At 42.6% G+C, this 15,611-nt stretch overlaps 1 protein-coding gene across 5 annotated transcripts in view; it reads right to left on the bottom strand.

Annotated features, from left to right (window-relative positions):
* The window catches only part of LOC144770344 (uncharacterized), a 502,241-nt gene that overhangs the window by 429,543 nt on the left and 57,087 nt on the right, over positions 1 to 15,611 (bottom strand). For all 5 annotated transcript variants that reach the window (XM_078654801.1, XM_078654799.1, XM_078654800.1 and 2 more), the window contains exon 2: positions 4,558 to 4,750. In XM_078654801.1, the coding sequence (XP_078510927.1) occupies positions 4,558 to 4,581 (24 nt within the window). In that variant the 5' untranslated portion in view covers positions 4,582 to 4,750. The remainder of the gene's footprint in view (positions 1 to 4,557; positions 4,751 to 15,611) is intronic.

Raw genomic sequence — 15,611 nt, 5'->3', positions numbered from 1 at the left:
TTAGGGATGAGCCTTGAGGGACGCCACAGGGAAGTGTCATCCGGGCAGAGCTGAAATTTCCCAATTGCACCATTTGTGTGCGGTTGGAGAGAAAGGAGGTGAGAAGATCCTTGGCCTTGTTCCGAACACCTATGGCATTGACAGGATATTATGATCAACCGTGTCAAAGGCCGCAGACAGATCGAGCAGGATAAGTACTGCCGTCCCTCGTTGATCTAGGATTGTTCTTATCTCGTCTATGGCCTTGATAAGTGCTGTCTCGGTGCTGTGATGTTTACGAAAGCCAAACTGGGTATCGTCTAATAGGAGGTGGTCTTCAATGTACTGTGATAGTTGTATGTTCATCCGTTTTTCTACTAGTTTTGCAGCATAAGGCAGACTGGCAATAGGCCTATAGTTGTTGGGGTCTTCAGCATCGAGGTGGGGTTTTTTCAAAAGAGGTTTGAGAACGGTGTCTTTCCAGGTGACAGGATAGACCCCTGTGGAAAACATGAAATTAAAAATGTCTGTAAGTTGGGGAGCTACTGTGTTGACTATTGAAAGCAGAATTGGGGGAGGGCAAGGGTCATAGGGAGAGCCTGATTTAATGGTAGTCATAATCCTGGAGACCTCGTCTATATTAGTTGGTAAAAACTGATCAAAAATGGGCTGAACAGGTTTAGAGGAGATCATTTGGGAAGAACTTAAATGGTCTATCTTCTCGTAGGAAAAATTGGTGTAGATGTTGTTAACTTTGTCATAAAACAAACTCGCAAGGTTGTTGCAGAATGATTGCGAGGGGCTAGGCAGTGATTGAGGGGGTAACTTTGAAAGTTTGGTTACCACCTGATATAGTTATTTATTAGAATGTTTCGCTTGCTCAATTTGAGCAGAGTAGTAGGCACTCTTTTCTTGCAAGATCATTTTTTTATAGTTTGTGAGTTCTTTTTTGTAGAGAAGTTTGTCCTCAGTAGTGTATGCCTTTCTCCAGTGTCGTTCTCGATTTCGACATTTCTGTTTTTGGAGTCTAAGGGCATTAGTGAACCAGGGAGCAGAAGGAAGGGTACGATTTTTAGAAATGGATTTTATAGGGACTAGTTTATCCAGGGCTGTAGTCAGCCAGTGGGTATAGTCATTGGCAGCAATGTTGGTGTCCTTGGAGGTTACTGGTTGGGTGGATAACAGGGTTTCCGCAAGTAGTTTGTTAGCTATGTCTTTCCATGATTGAAACATTCCAGATCGAGTAGTGATATTTGTATGCATGGGCGAGTTTAGTAAGATTTCAAATGTCACAGCATGATGATCGGTCCAGACTAGTGGTATAATATCTTGTATTTTGATATTTTTGTCATTTGTGAACAGGCCATTCAGTGTGTGACCGGCATCATGTGTGCTGTGGAAAATCAATTGCTTCAGATTCAAGGATTCTAAGTCCGTTAGGAGTCGGCTGGTGTCTTTATCTTCTAGATTTTCTAACGCAAAATTAAAATCGCCTAAGATAGTAGTTGTATTATCCGTAGCACAGGATTCAAGTGTGTCCATGAAGGAGGATAGAAATTCAGTTCTATTTCCAGGAGGGCGGTAAAGCAAAATGCCTTTAAGGCGTTGGGAAGGTGTAAGTGCAATGGAGAAATAAAAAGCTTCACAAGTGGTGAGGGGGACTGGGCGTATAGTGGTTTTGAGGTGGCTGCGGTATATTACAGCAATTCCACCCCCTATTTTTCGAATCCTGTCCTGCTTGAGAATGTTGTAACCTTCCGGGACCGCAACTAAAAGGTCAGGTTCCGATGAGGGGCTGGTCCATGTTTCGGTAATAAAGAGCAGATCCAGTTTTAAAGAAGTTATCAAATCAGCAATTTCGTCTTTGTGTCTACATAGCGACCTAGCATTGATGAGGGCCGCTGAGATATGAGACATTTTTACTTTAGTGTTGAAAGATGGAGGATAAGTGGTGTTGGGATCGGGTGCAGAGAAGATTTTAAAATCACAATGTGCACAAATTTTGGGAAACTTATGATTTGTACAAAAATTAAAAACAGTACCTGAGCATTTAATGGGAGTTCGTAGGTTTAATAGGGCCTGACGAGAGTAAGCTCCTTTAATATCCAGATCAGTTGTAGCAGGGATTGGGGCCCTGGGCCCGATCCAGGCGTGGACGGGCGCAGACGGGCTTGCCTTAGCGCCCACTGCGCTCGTCCGCTGCGCGTCCGGGAAGGATACATTAATGTAGGGAGTGATGGGCGTGGCCTCTCGATGGTGGGCGTGGCCTCGGGCTTGGCGCGAGATGGCACCGATGTTGTAATCTACCCGCTGCAGCGCTCAAATCCGCAGCGCGGATTCAAGGCAAGGGAGTTGAGTGCTTGTGGCTTTAGATGTAGGAGTAGTCTAACAGCAGCATTCTACATTCTCTGTAATCTTCTTATAGTTGACAAATGTGAGCTGAGATACAGACCATTAGAATAATCCAGTTTAGATAGGACAACAAAGATAGTAGCTTGAACCTTGTAAGGGAGTACCAGGAGCGGGAAGATGCGTTGCAGTGTTCTCATTGTATAAAAGCTTGATTTGGATACCTTATCCACTTGTGCATTCATTGACGGGTTTAGCATCCATGGTAATTCTGAGGTTTTTTAGCGCGTTATATATTTTTGGGGGTGGTTCTAAATTATCAAGCCAGGCACAGAGAGGGTCATAGGCTTTCCAGTTGCCGCAGGTGAGAATTTCAGTTTTGGAAGCATTCAATTTGAGGTGGCTTCATGTCCTTCAATGGTCAACTGCCCGGAGGCAACTGAATATTTTTGGTGTTCTAATGTCCTCTGGGTTCTCCCATTTATGAAGTATCTGTGTAGTATACTGTAGCTGGTGAAGTGAAACCCATTGATGAGTTCTCGTAATGAGTTCATATAGATGTTGAAAAGCATGGGTAAGATGATTGAGTCTTGAGGGACTCCTGCTTTAATGCTGTATGGTTTGGAAGAGAAAGGAAGAATATGTATGATATTTCTTCAATTGTGTAGGCACGATGTGATCCAAGCAAGAGCTGTTCCTTCTATTCCAGCTTCCTCAAGTCTTTGGATTAGTGTGTCATGATCCACGGCGTCAAAGGCTGACGAAAGGTCCAAGAGAAGAAAGACAGTAGCCCTGTTCTGGTCTTTTGTGTTTTTAAGATCATGCAGTGCTTAATTTGCACAAAAATTAGTGCAGGCGCCCACAACTCTGATCAGAAGCCCATGTGTGGTGCAAATATATACTTCTGTGTCGAATACCAAGGCTGGTAGTCTGAAATCCACTTCATGCCTTTTTAATTCACTACCAGATACTACATGCCCCTTCATCTTAGTCTTGCAGTCTCCCGCTGTTTTCCTTTGTGGCGTTTTTTCATTTTATCTCTTCCTCTGTCTGCTGTCTCCCCATGTGACGATTTTTCTGTATTTCTCTTCCTCCATCTTTCTGATTTTTGTGTTTCCCCTCTTTTGTCTCGGTAAACATCTGATGGGAAAAATAAGTGCCGGTCCCCAAATAAAAGGTGCTGGTGGCTGCCACCGACAACCATTTGAATCCAGTTTGGTAGTCAGAAAGTATGGAATTTTCTTCAGTGAATTGTGACATCTGGGCAGAAGCTGCTCTTTCTACAAGTCTAGCCAGAAATGGAACATTTACTTTGGGTCTGTAGTTGATGGGGTCTTGATTGTCCAGGTTACGTTTTTTAATAATTGGCGTACGTATGCCTTTATAAAGTCTTCTGGGAAAACTCCTGTTGTTAATGAGGTGTTAATGAGTGTTCTTACTAGGATGAGTGCATAAGTTGATATCAATTTTTTTTTACAGAATTAAGGGTTAGAAGGGCAGCCTGCTTGCTTTGAAACTCGTGGGCACAATTCATATGATGGGTGAGCTGAAATGTATTTTTTATCTATTTCTGAGTAAGGCAAGTATAATTAGGAATTGACTAGTGTCCAAAAACATCTAAGTGTCAAGAAATTGGTTTAGTCCATACAAATGTTACAACTGCACTTTGAACTTAGCTGTTCATCCAAATAAAGAGGTCTCTCAAAGATTTTATTCACAGAGGCATACCAATCAACTTGTTTTTTCACTTTGAGGCAACCAATTTTATATTTAAAGTTACAAAATTAGGACAAATATGTAGTCAAACTTGCGAATAGAGTCATTGTTATATTTGGAGGTACCTACAAAGGATAAGCAGCTACATTATACACTTTGGCATAGTTTCACAAATTGAGTAAAGTGTTTGTGAGCTGCTAATATCAAGCCAATAGTTATGTACCTCGAGTTGTAGTGTTCAATTTACAACACTGAGGGCAGCTTTAGGCCTTAAGCAGATGTTTTCTCTTGCTCGCAATATACATCTCTACATAAAGGCGCTCTGCAGCAACATCCCAGGCTCTTTCAGGAATGAATCACTTCCTTCTGATCAAGGGCACTCCACAGAGACTAGTCTTGTTATCTTTAGATAGCCAACACATGACTATTTTGAACATGTCCACTATCTACGAATATCTAACAAATCATTTAGTGACTGCACATTACGTAAATCCATTAAATAAATAGGAATACCCGAGGTGATCCTTTCGTAGACATTCTTTTTTCCAGTGAGTGGATTACATGGAATGTACCAGTTCTAACGTGGGTAGTGGACTCTTCAATGTGTACACGCTCACACAGATGGGTCTGCAGTGACCGTTCTGTAGTTGCCCATTAAGCATTCAGGTGTTTTGTTCATATGCTCCCCATCTCTGATTTCTGAATTCTGAAAAATAAGAAATCATCAGATTATGTACTGCTAAAGGGCATTCATGATAGTTAAGAAAAAGCTGTCAATGATGAGTGAGGTGCGAGGTATGCATTCCCTAAATTAATCCATTAGATTTTTAACATTTCAGTATTAAACTGCTCCTTTGGCTGCCCAGAGACTGACTTCTAACACATCAGATCAAGGGCTAATTTTTCAAGCACATCTAACGGTATTTCGTGATACTACAGTTGGTTGCTGTTCATGACAAACTTTCAGTTGGCTCTAGGTATAGGAGTAAATTAAGCCTTTTAATCGTTGTTTATAATGGGCTTTGTGAGGAACAAGGTTGATGAATGAAATAAACACGAGCCTTAAACCAATGTTTAAAAGTTGGCATGTTAGTTATATCAATTAGGTTTTACAGCACATTTTTTTTATTTCGGAAAACGGGTCTACAACACAACCTTGTACTGCATAAACCTGATTAACTCAACAGGATAGGAAGAAATTACAAATAGTTAAATCAGCTGAAATGCCACTTTTCATGTGAGTAACAGGGATGGCGAGAACATGAGACACTGGTTTAATGGAAACACTACAATACGATCCAGACAATAAGAGAGAGGCTATGGGAGATTCATCGACATGATGGCTGGGGACACTCAGAGGAATAATTGTCCTGACTTTCACAATAAATATTGAAACATGATCGGAGAAGGAGTCGGTGTCTTACTTAGCTGCTCAACAGGAAAGAAATCGTTTTGACAAAGATCCCAGTCGCTCCAACACTTTGCTTTTTGAAAAAGGCTGACATATTTGACTTAGCCATGTCATATTTCACAACATATGTTTTGAAAATGCCCCAAGGAATGTTCCAAAATATGCAAAAATTGAGGAAGAATGCATTCCTAAACGAGCCATAATTTACGAGGACGTCAAAGGGATTTGCAATCACGAAAATATGTTAATTTAGAACAAGGGCGAAACACTGCACACATAAAATGATTGCCACGGTACTCCGTCATTAAGGTAACGTAGAACTGAATGTTCTGGAAAACAATGTAACGCAATACCTTCTGCTATTCCATGAATAAGAGCAACACAAATAATTACAGTTATCTTTTCACTGTAAATAGTTTACATTCTCCAATTCACGAACACAATTGAGTATCATTCATTGAGCCTGACAGCAAGTCTCTAAATGTGCAGAATAACAAACGAGAAAGGATGCTGACGAGTATGCTTTAAAAAATCATTACCGTCTAAGTTTATGCCAAATAGAACACGGTACCGATAGTCGCTTTCATAAAGACACTGAATTGTACTGTTACAAAACACGGAAGTGAATCGCACTTCAATATTATTCATTTTAAAATGACAGAAAAATGTCAAATCGGAAAGCAAAACTAAATACAATTAAATTATTTAAGATGTGGTTTGGGCTTTTCTAATTGTCCATCACACTATAAAGGCTCCAAAGGTTTTGTTTTTGAAAATATTAACATCGTAAATTCATTCCAAATGCTATTTCTTTTATTAAAAATATGCTTCTTTGATCCAAATAAAGTGGACACATTGACAGCCATTAAAAGAAGCACTGACAAAGCCAATGCATCTCGCCTAGCAGACTTGTTAGCTATGCCAATGCTTTTTGCCCAAGCAGTGCTGGTACATTTTTCAAATTAGGCAAACGTGGGCATAATCAGCATTACATTTTCTGATCATCATAAAAAAATTACCTTAGTGGCGTGAATAAATATAGATTGTTTGTAATATGAAGAAACGGCTTTAGTCATTCAGCAACCTCACTGACCCAAAGCAGCTTAATTGGTTATGCCTATAAGAATGTTTTTGCATTGAAAATTTGAAATAGCCAAACTCCAAATAGCTCCATATTAATTATGCGCCTGTCATCAAACGTAACTGAAGCCTCTCCACGTGTAAGGGAGGGAGGGGAGATGAGAATTTGGGGTATTCTCGCTACGATTATACATTTATTGCTAAAGTCCAAATTACACACACACGTTTTGAAATATTCTCGTGGAAGAGTGATATCAGCATGGGTTACGGTTGCTATAACTTTCAACAAATGAGCTCTGAATAGATATACTGTAGCTTTAAGCCCCCTTTTCAGAGTTATTTTCGTAGAGACGCGCATAATCAGCTAAATGAGTCCACGACCTTAACTGTCACCACGGATGAACTCTCATTTAGAAGTTGTGTGCAATACTGCTTTTAAAAGGTAATGCTTTCCGTTTCTTTATGGAGAATACTAGGGAGCTAAGTTACAAATGTATGAAAAGCAGATCTGCGGCAAGACTGAAAGAGAAATCAAGTTCCAAAAGGAAAAAATACAGCCAAGCTGTGGCAAAATCTGCATGTTTAGCGATGCCAACAAGACATTAAACTGTTGTACAGTAACAAAGAACTGGTGCCAGGCTGCAGAACTCTAACTGGTAGCAAGCCTATTGACTGTAACGCAGCAATAATTCCAGGCTGCAAACTGTCACCAAGTAAAGGAATGTGGTACTGTACCCTTGAAATTCCGTGATGTTTCCAGTCGTACTCCAGCTAGTAAGAGTCTGTGGTACTGCATCTTTATAATCCTACCATGCTGCAGTCAACAAACAAGCATCGCAAGTTGTAGAGTACCTTATTAGGTCTTGCCTAGCGTTGCAGCGCATGCGCTATTTGCTTGGCGAGACCTAATGTGAGAGAAGAGATTGCAGAAGGGGACTTGAAGCCCTGCCCATCCTTTTCATTGGGTCGCGTCAGCGTTTATGCTAAACGCTGGCTTCCCATTGAAAAGGATGCTTTTGAGCCACTGCCATTTCTCCCTTTTGTACTGGGTCGTCTGCTTCATGGCTGTGGTGAAGCACTTTTTTATCTTTAGGGGGGCCATCTGTTTCTAAGTAACTTTGTATGAAGATATGAGTTGTTTGACGTTAATAGTATGATTGAAGTTGGGTAGTAGTAAGATTGCACCATATCTAAAGGGAAACATATTCTTTTTTTAAGCACAGCCTATTATCTATTTTGTTTGATACTTTATTATTTTTAAACTGCAATAGAGTGAGGGGTGGTCTATACATAGGACAAAAGAGATATGGAACATAACATCTTAGCTTGGTTGCCCAATAAATAGGAAATGTATAATATTTGTTTAGAAATAGATATATCTTTGTTTTATAGATGCATTCTACTATGCTTCTTTGAAGAACAAATATAACATTGACCGTATCTCAACTCCGCCACCTTCCCGGAAAGCTGGAAACACGCCGAACTCAGCGCCCTTCTAAAAAAAACTACAGCTGACCCCACCGAACTCAAAAACTACCGCCCCATCTCGCTCCTTCCATTCCCGGCCAAAGTCATCGAGAAAGCAATCAACAACCAGCTCGCCGCCTTCCTCGAAACCAACAATTCCCTCGACTCCTCACAGTCCGGCTTCCGAGCCAAACACAGCACTGAGACCGCACTCATTGCAGCAACAGACGACATTCGAACTCTACTGGACAATGGAGACACAGTCGCCCTCATCCTCCTCGACCTCTCCGCAGCCTTTGACACAGTCTGTCATAGTACCCTGTTACATCACCTTAGAAACATCGGAATCCAAGGAAAAGCACTGGAATGGATCACCTCGTTCCTTGCCGGAAGAACTCAGAGAGTCCGCCTCCCACCGTTCAAGTCAGAGGCCTCTGAAGTCATCTGTGGCGTGCCACAAGGATCCTCACTCAGCCCCACCCTCTTCAACGTATACATGAGCCCCCTCGCGACCATCGCACGCCAACACAACCTCAACATCATCTCCTACGCTGACGACACTCAACTGATCCTCTCACTCACCAATGACCCTAACACCGCCAAAACCAACCTACATCAAGGAATGAAAGAAGTAGCAGAGTGGATGAAGCTCAGCCGTCTGAAACTGAATTCAGACAAAACAGAAGTCCTTATCTTAGGTACCTCCCCCTCCGCATGGGACGACTCTTGGTGGCCAGCGGCCCTTGGAAAAGCACCCATCCCGACGGACCACGCACGGAACCTGGGCGTCATCCTGGACTCCTCACTCTCGATGACCAGACAAGTCAACGCCGTTTCATCATCTTGCTTCAACATTCTTCGCATGCTCAAAAAAACATTTCGCTGGATCCCCACCGAAACTAGAAAAACGGTCACCCACGCACTGGTTACAAGCCGCCTGGACTACGGAAACACCCTATACGCCGGTACCACCGCAAAACTTCAGAAAAAACTCCAACGCATCCAGAACGCATCAGCCAGACTCATACTAGACATCCCGCGTAAAGATCACATTTCTAATCACCTGAAAGACCTCCATTGGCTCCCTGTCAATAAGAGGATAACATTCCGCCTCCTCACCCACGCACACAAAGCACTTTACGAACTTGGACCCGAATGCCTCAACACGCGAGTTTCCTTCTACACCCCCTCCCGCCAGCTACGCTCTTCCAACCAAGCCCTTGCTGCTGTTCCACGCATCAACAAAACCACCATGGGAGGAAGATCCTTCTCCTACTTGGCGGCTAAAACCTGGAATTCACTCCCCATTCACCTCCGCCTCACTCAAAACCACCTAGCATTCAGAAAGCAACTTAAAACCTGGATATTCGACAAGTAATTCCCCTCCCTCCTCAAGCGCCTTGAGACCCTCTGGGTATGTAGCGCGCTATACAAATTACTTACTTGACTTGACTTGACATTATAGGTGACTGCATGAAAACGTTCATATTAAGACAGAGTGTACATAATACAGGTCTTGATAAAGATGGACTTATAAGGCAAAATCCCATTGAAATGCGTCGACGCTACATTCTAATACACAAGTCTGTCATTGAGCACTGGTGAAGGAAGGCTAATTATATATGGCATATCTCCGTGCTTGCAATATTATGTTATGATGGAGGTGTAAAGTGTTAAGACCAATTTTTCTGTCTAGCTTTTGGTTTTCCACTCTATGTTTTCATGCTTACTGTGATTACCTTTTTTTATGCGTTGTATTTTTATGAATTTTTTGTGTTATGAACTGTATGGATTGATGTGCTTTTTTTAATTGTGATATTTTGTACACAAACAAATAATAAATATATGTGATATTTTTTTTATATATAAATTGTTTATGTTGTTTTCCCTATTATATATGGTCCAACTGCAGTATGTGTGGAATATGAGACAAAGTATATAGGTATGTGTGATGTGTGAACATAGTGTCTACTCTGTAACATTATTTACCCAAAGGGATCCTCCTCCTTTTTAGGTCTCGCGACCTATCAATGCGCGCAAGCGCATTGAGACGAGCGAGAATTCATGTCCTCAAAACGCTCGTGAAACCAAGGGCTTCTTGCGCTGCGGTTTTCATTAAGTTCACGTGAATCACGTGACCAAACAAGCACGCGCATTCACGGCCGCACAGCACATCAAAGGGCTTCGCCCAGCGTGTGCTCTGCGGCTTCTCCTCCCCTAACACGCTTCTCCTCCCCTAATTAATCATGGCTGGCCGGCCGGCCGTACTTTCAGTTTCCTATCTACTCTGTTCCTTTGTCCGCCGTTCATGTTCACTACCTAACTACGCTACGAGATTTGTTTAAATGTTGACGCCCACATCGTCATTAAACCTTTGAAGACGGAGTTCATCAACACAGGACACGGATTCACCGTTTCATTCACTGTAATGCAGGGTCATTGGTCCATCATTTAGACATTTTACAAGTGACACTCCAACCCTCTCACCACTCTCACTTAACTATCTACTCTGTTCCTTTGTCCGCCGTTCATGTTCACTACCTAATTACGCTGCGAGATTTGTTTAAATGTTGACGCCCACATCGTCATTAAACCTTTGAAGACGGAGTTCATCAACACAGGACACGGATTCACCGTTTCATTCACGGTAAATGCAGGGTCATTGGTCCATCATTTAGACATTTTACGAGTGACACTCAAACCCTCTCACCACTCTCACTTAATTATCCCAGTCTCATCCGCTGTCCTTCCCCCGCACTTCATCTTGTACTCACCTCCCGCCACCCCTCCCCCCTTTTCCGTCGCCACCATTTTTTCCACTTCATTCATTTCCAGATTTTTCACCCGTATAATTTCGGTCTGCCGCTCTGCATTAGCTACTCTACTTAATTATCCCAGTCTCATCCGCTGTCCTTCCCCCGCACTTCATCTTGTACTCACCTCCCGCCACCCCTCCCCCCTTTTCCGTCGCCACCATTACTTCCACTTCATTCATTTCCAGCTTTTTCCCCCGTATAATTTCGGTCACCTTCATCATTCATGCTGTTAAGCTGCCCCCCCCCCCGAATCCCTCTCTCGAGGCCTGGGAGGGCGAGGAGCTTCACCCTAATGCAAAGTCCCTGCCACCCCCCTCCCCAGCACCACTTTCCACCCTGTGCTGCAGTCTCCTTTATTAATATTACCGCGGCAGAGCAGTATGCGGGTTTGCTCAGGCAAGCGGGGATCAGGAGTCACCGGAGCGTCTCCATGCAATCCCCATAAGAAGGTCACTGCTACCCTGCCAAGAGCCTGCTCCAGGGCACTGCAGCGGTCTGGGCACCATCAACGCTGCCAGTGCCACCCTGAGATGTAACGGGCGGCAGGGGAGCCCCGGCAGAGGAAACCCAGCCAGCGCCGACAGCCTGAGCCGTAACTCTATGCAGTGCCGGTCGGGCGACTGTCAGCCCATGTGTGCTCATGAACCGGACTCACACATCCGCATAGCCTGGAGACTGGGAGCCGTCCTGCCGAGCAAAGCCAAGGAGTCCTCGCCATCCACACACCAGCCCAGGTCCTGGCAGTGTTTACACCCAGCAGCGCAAACCCCACCAGAGTTTAACCCCATTCCAGGAGCACTCCAAAACAGCACCGGAAACCACAGTTTACACCCAGCATGAGCCCTACCACACCAGCCCTGAGCCACCTCTCACCCTTCTCCAGACACTCACAGAATTACTACACACCCTCCTGCTCCCCCACCCTTGGCACCTTCTAGAAGAGGAGGGCGCTTTGCTGTTCATACATTCAGTAAGTTACTTACTGCTATATTTGTTAAGCAACCATGTTCATCATGTCTCATGTTTGCACATACTTGTGCTTGCTGATCACGTGATGCTTGCTTTTGTGTGCACTGAATGAAAACGCAATCACAACACGCTTATTGACGGAGTGCTGAAAACGCAAATAATGTAGTCAAATTAAACAACCAGCCACGTAAGCAAATACCAAAAAAAGCATTGGCATAGCCAATAGCTCTCGCCTCCGGGACCTTATAAGTGTTTAGTTATCCAGCACTGTTGCATGGCTAAACATTTATAAGGTCCCAAAGGCGAGACCTATTGGCTATGCCAATGCTTGTTTTATTATTCCCAGACAGTCTTAACAAGTGTAACAAACATTTGCAATGCAATAGGTCTCTACAGTGATAGTAAGCTCACACCTACCTAAACTAATAAGAATCACATACCTATATCTGCTGTAATACTGTTCTCACACCTAGATATGCAGTAATATTGACCCTCACACCTATATCTGCAATAATATTAATCTCACACCTATCCAGAAGTAATATTAACATCGCACTTATAGCTGAAGTGACAGTAATCTCACACCTATAACTGCAATAATAGCAATCTCACACCTGCAGCTGCAGTAATTGTAATCTCACACCTATCTAAACTAAGAATTATCACACACCTATATCTGCAGGAATACTAATCTCCCACCTGTATATGCAATGATAATAAATGACACCTATATCTGCAGTAATTGTAATCGCCGCTCACAGTCCTTATTAAAAAATAAGTAGGTATTAACAGTTTTAATGCATTAGATTAATGTGATGAAAAAAAAAAAAAAAAAAAACCACTACCATTTACAATACTAAACTCGCACTAGTACAAAAGCTATGCAATAGATTTCTCAATTACAACAAAGTAAGCTATTACCATTTTGCGTTACACCATTTAATGAATGCTTCACAAATAGAAAAAAATATATAACATTTACAATTCCAAAAGCTCAAAATAACGTAATTGCGAGACCTATTGCATTGTAAATTCTTGTTGTTTTAGCAATGATGATGGGCCACAAAAGAAACAACAAATAACGGTGTATGCTACTGCATCCTTGTTTTTGCAGAACTAGATTGATTATTCTTCAGTTAGGCTGAAGACATGAAGTAATAGTGTTTCTTTTCAAATACTGAATAGGGAAAGTGATCATTTGTAAGCTGATAGGTCTTTCAAATGTTGGGATTTTTTGATGTACGCCTGAGTGAGAGGACGCTGCTACATCACTCTCACGGGTCTCTGCGCTCCGCCTCAGAGATCGAGCATGTACTCTGCTTTTTGCCCCACACAATCGTTCTTCTGAATTTGAATCAAACTGAGGCTTGGCTGAGCTATGAAATTAGCGAAAAGCAGCACAAAGAGCAACTTGCTGAAAAAAACTTTCCCTGAATTAGAATCTTGGGATATGGATAAAGAAATTCAGCGGGCCCACCGTTTTCCCCTCACACAACTTAAACAAACTGAGAACTCCCCTAAATACCACAGGACAATGTTAGTGTATTTTGGTAACTTTCTCTTACGGGAAGCCGTTTACGACCTAGCGCGTCCTACCAGTAAGCGGGAATATAATGTTTTTTTCTTTTTTGTAAGACCAGACTTTGCACACCCGACAGTTGAAAGAAGATGGAGAATGCGGCAGCTCTTCACTCCGTTTGAAAAAGCTGGAGCCACTGTTTACTTACAAAATCCTTCCCGTTTGAAAGTAATTTTCAAAGGCACTACCCGCTTTTTTAATAGTGAAATTCAAGCGGAAGGTTACTTGCAAGAAATATCGGATATTGCAAGGAAAGACAATTGATAAATATAATGAACAAAAAAAGTTAACTCCATTGGGGACAAATTAATTGCCGTAGCTTCGCAATTAATTATTGCTATGACACAGGCTCAAGCGCGTATTTCTTTTGATCAACTTTCTTTCCACGTTTCCTCTTTGGTGTTGGTGCTCTCTGTTTATTCTCTAATGGCGGGGCCGGAGGCCCTGAGAGCGATCTTTGGCGTACGGATCACATAGACGCCCGCACCCGGATCCGGCCGGACCCGGGATGCCTCAATGGGTGGTTGGGGGGTGGGGGAGGGACTGGGTGGTGGAAGGAGGGGGGGAGGGAGGGTTGGGATGGTGCTGGGGGGTGCAAACCTAAAAAAGAGAATCCATGATATTATTGTAACTATAACTATGCTGAAATTTAAAGATGCAACAAGGTACGTAGCCAAACGTGTTTTCACTATACTAAACGGAAGGTTGAATAGAAGGAAAGATCTAAGACAGAAGTATGGCAAAGCTTAGGATCTGCTCTATGAACACAGGGGGCCTAAATGATTGGAAAAAAAGGGGAAGACTAGAGGAATTTGTTAAATTTACACAATTGGATATTTTGTGTTTGCAGGAGACCCATTTGCCATGGGGGAAAAGGCACTGGCTAAACCTAAAGGGATTCGAGACTCTCTCTTGTTCCTCCCAAACGTCTATTATTAAGGGGGTCGCTATCATTGGTAAGGTGGGTTTGGGGGGAGCCAAACGTTCCAAGGCAGACACTTTGGGGCGCTGGACATTATGCGAAATGAATTTGGGCATCACTATCTGTTGTATTTACGGGGCTAATAGCGATGACCCTGATACCTTCGACCGTATGGAGAAGGAGTTAGCAGGTTGGCCAACACCCATACTGGTCTGTGGGGATTTCAACATCTCGGCAGATTTCGAAGGGGGAACCAGATATACCGGACCTAAACCCCGGGTATACCGGGCAGTACGCTCAATGATGGATTCACACAGCTTGAGGTATGTCTGGGGCAGTATTGAATCAGGGAACCCAGGTTTTATATATTTTTCGCACCCATATAAGAAATATTCTAAGCTAGATTATTTTATGATCTACACCACAGAAATGAGCACAGTAGAAATCAGTAAATTACCTATGAAAATATCAGATCATAATCCATTGTTATTAACAATAGCTTTCAACAGACCAGCTAAACCAATGAGACCATGGACCTTCGATAAAAAGCTTTTAACAGATAGCATTTACATAGCGTATATGAAGAATTGGTCACAGGCCTTTTTTGATGCAAATAGATATAGCGCATCGCGAAACTCTGTTTGGGACAGTTATAAAGCGGAATTAAGGGGAGAAACGTGCAGCTACACCTCTCGAAAATGGAAACGACTTAATTTATTCATTAATTGTTCTCTTTCTAAGTTAACAGTGGCCGAGGAACAGCACAGGAAAGATATATCCCAGGGAAGACAGGATACCAAAAGCTTAGAAAGAGTGAGCACTATTAAAGCTGAGATACAAAAGCAATTAGCTAAAAAAGCAGCTGCCGAATATCAAGCTCAAAGAAGGAATATGTATGAGACGGGGGAACAAGCAGGGAAAGCATTGGCATTACGCATTAGACAAGCGACTTCGAAAAATATTATTACACATCATAGCAGAGCAGGGTAGGACCTATGAGGAGCCCAAAGACATAATCAATGTCTTCAAAAGATACTATCAAACATTGTATCAGGAAGATCCGGTCACTGAGGAACCAAGGATTGAGTGGACAGGATTGGGGACCAAAGTGGCTCAGAGGTATAGAGAAATCTTAGAACAATCCATTACTATGGACGAACTCTCGGAGGCCATAAAAGAATTAGCAGCAGGGAAGGCTGCGGGCCCCGACGATCTACCAATTGAGCTCTATAAAAACTTATTTAAAGAAACATCTATACTTCTGTTAGACCTTTTCAATGGGATTATAAATACAGGTTTAATCCCTGAGTCATGGATGAACAC

The sequence above is a fragment of the Lissotriton helveticus genome, chromosome 7, assembly GCF_964261635.1.
Source record: "Lissotriton helveticus chromosome 7, aLisHel1.1, whole genome shotgun sequence".
Lineage (NCBI taxonomy): Eukaryota > Metazoa > Chordata > Amphibia > Caudata > Salamandridae > Lissotriton > Lissotriton helveticus.
The sequence above is the reverse complement of the archived record's forward strand: the minus strand, read 5'-3'. Positions and strand labels throughout refer to the sequence as shown.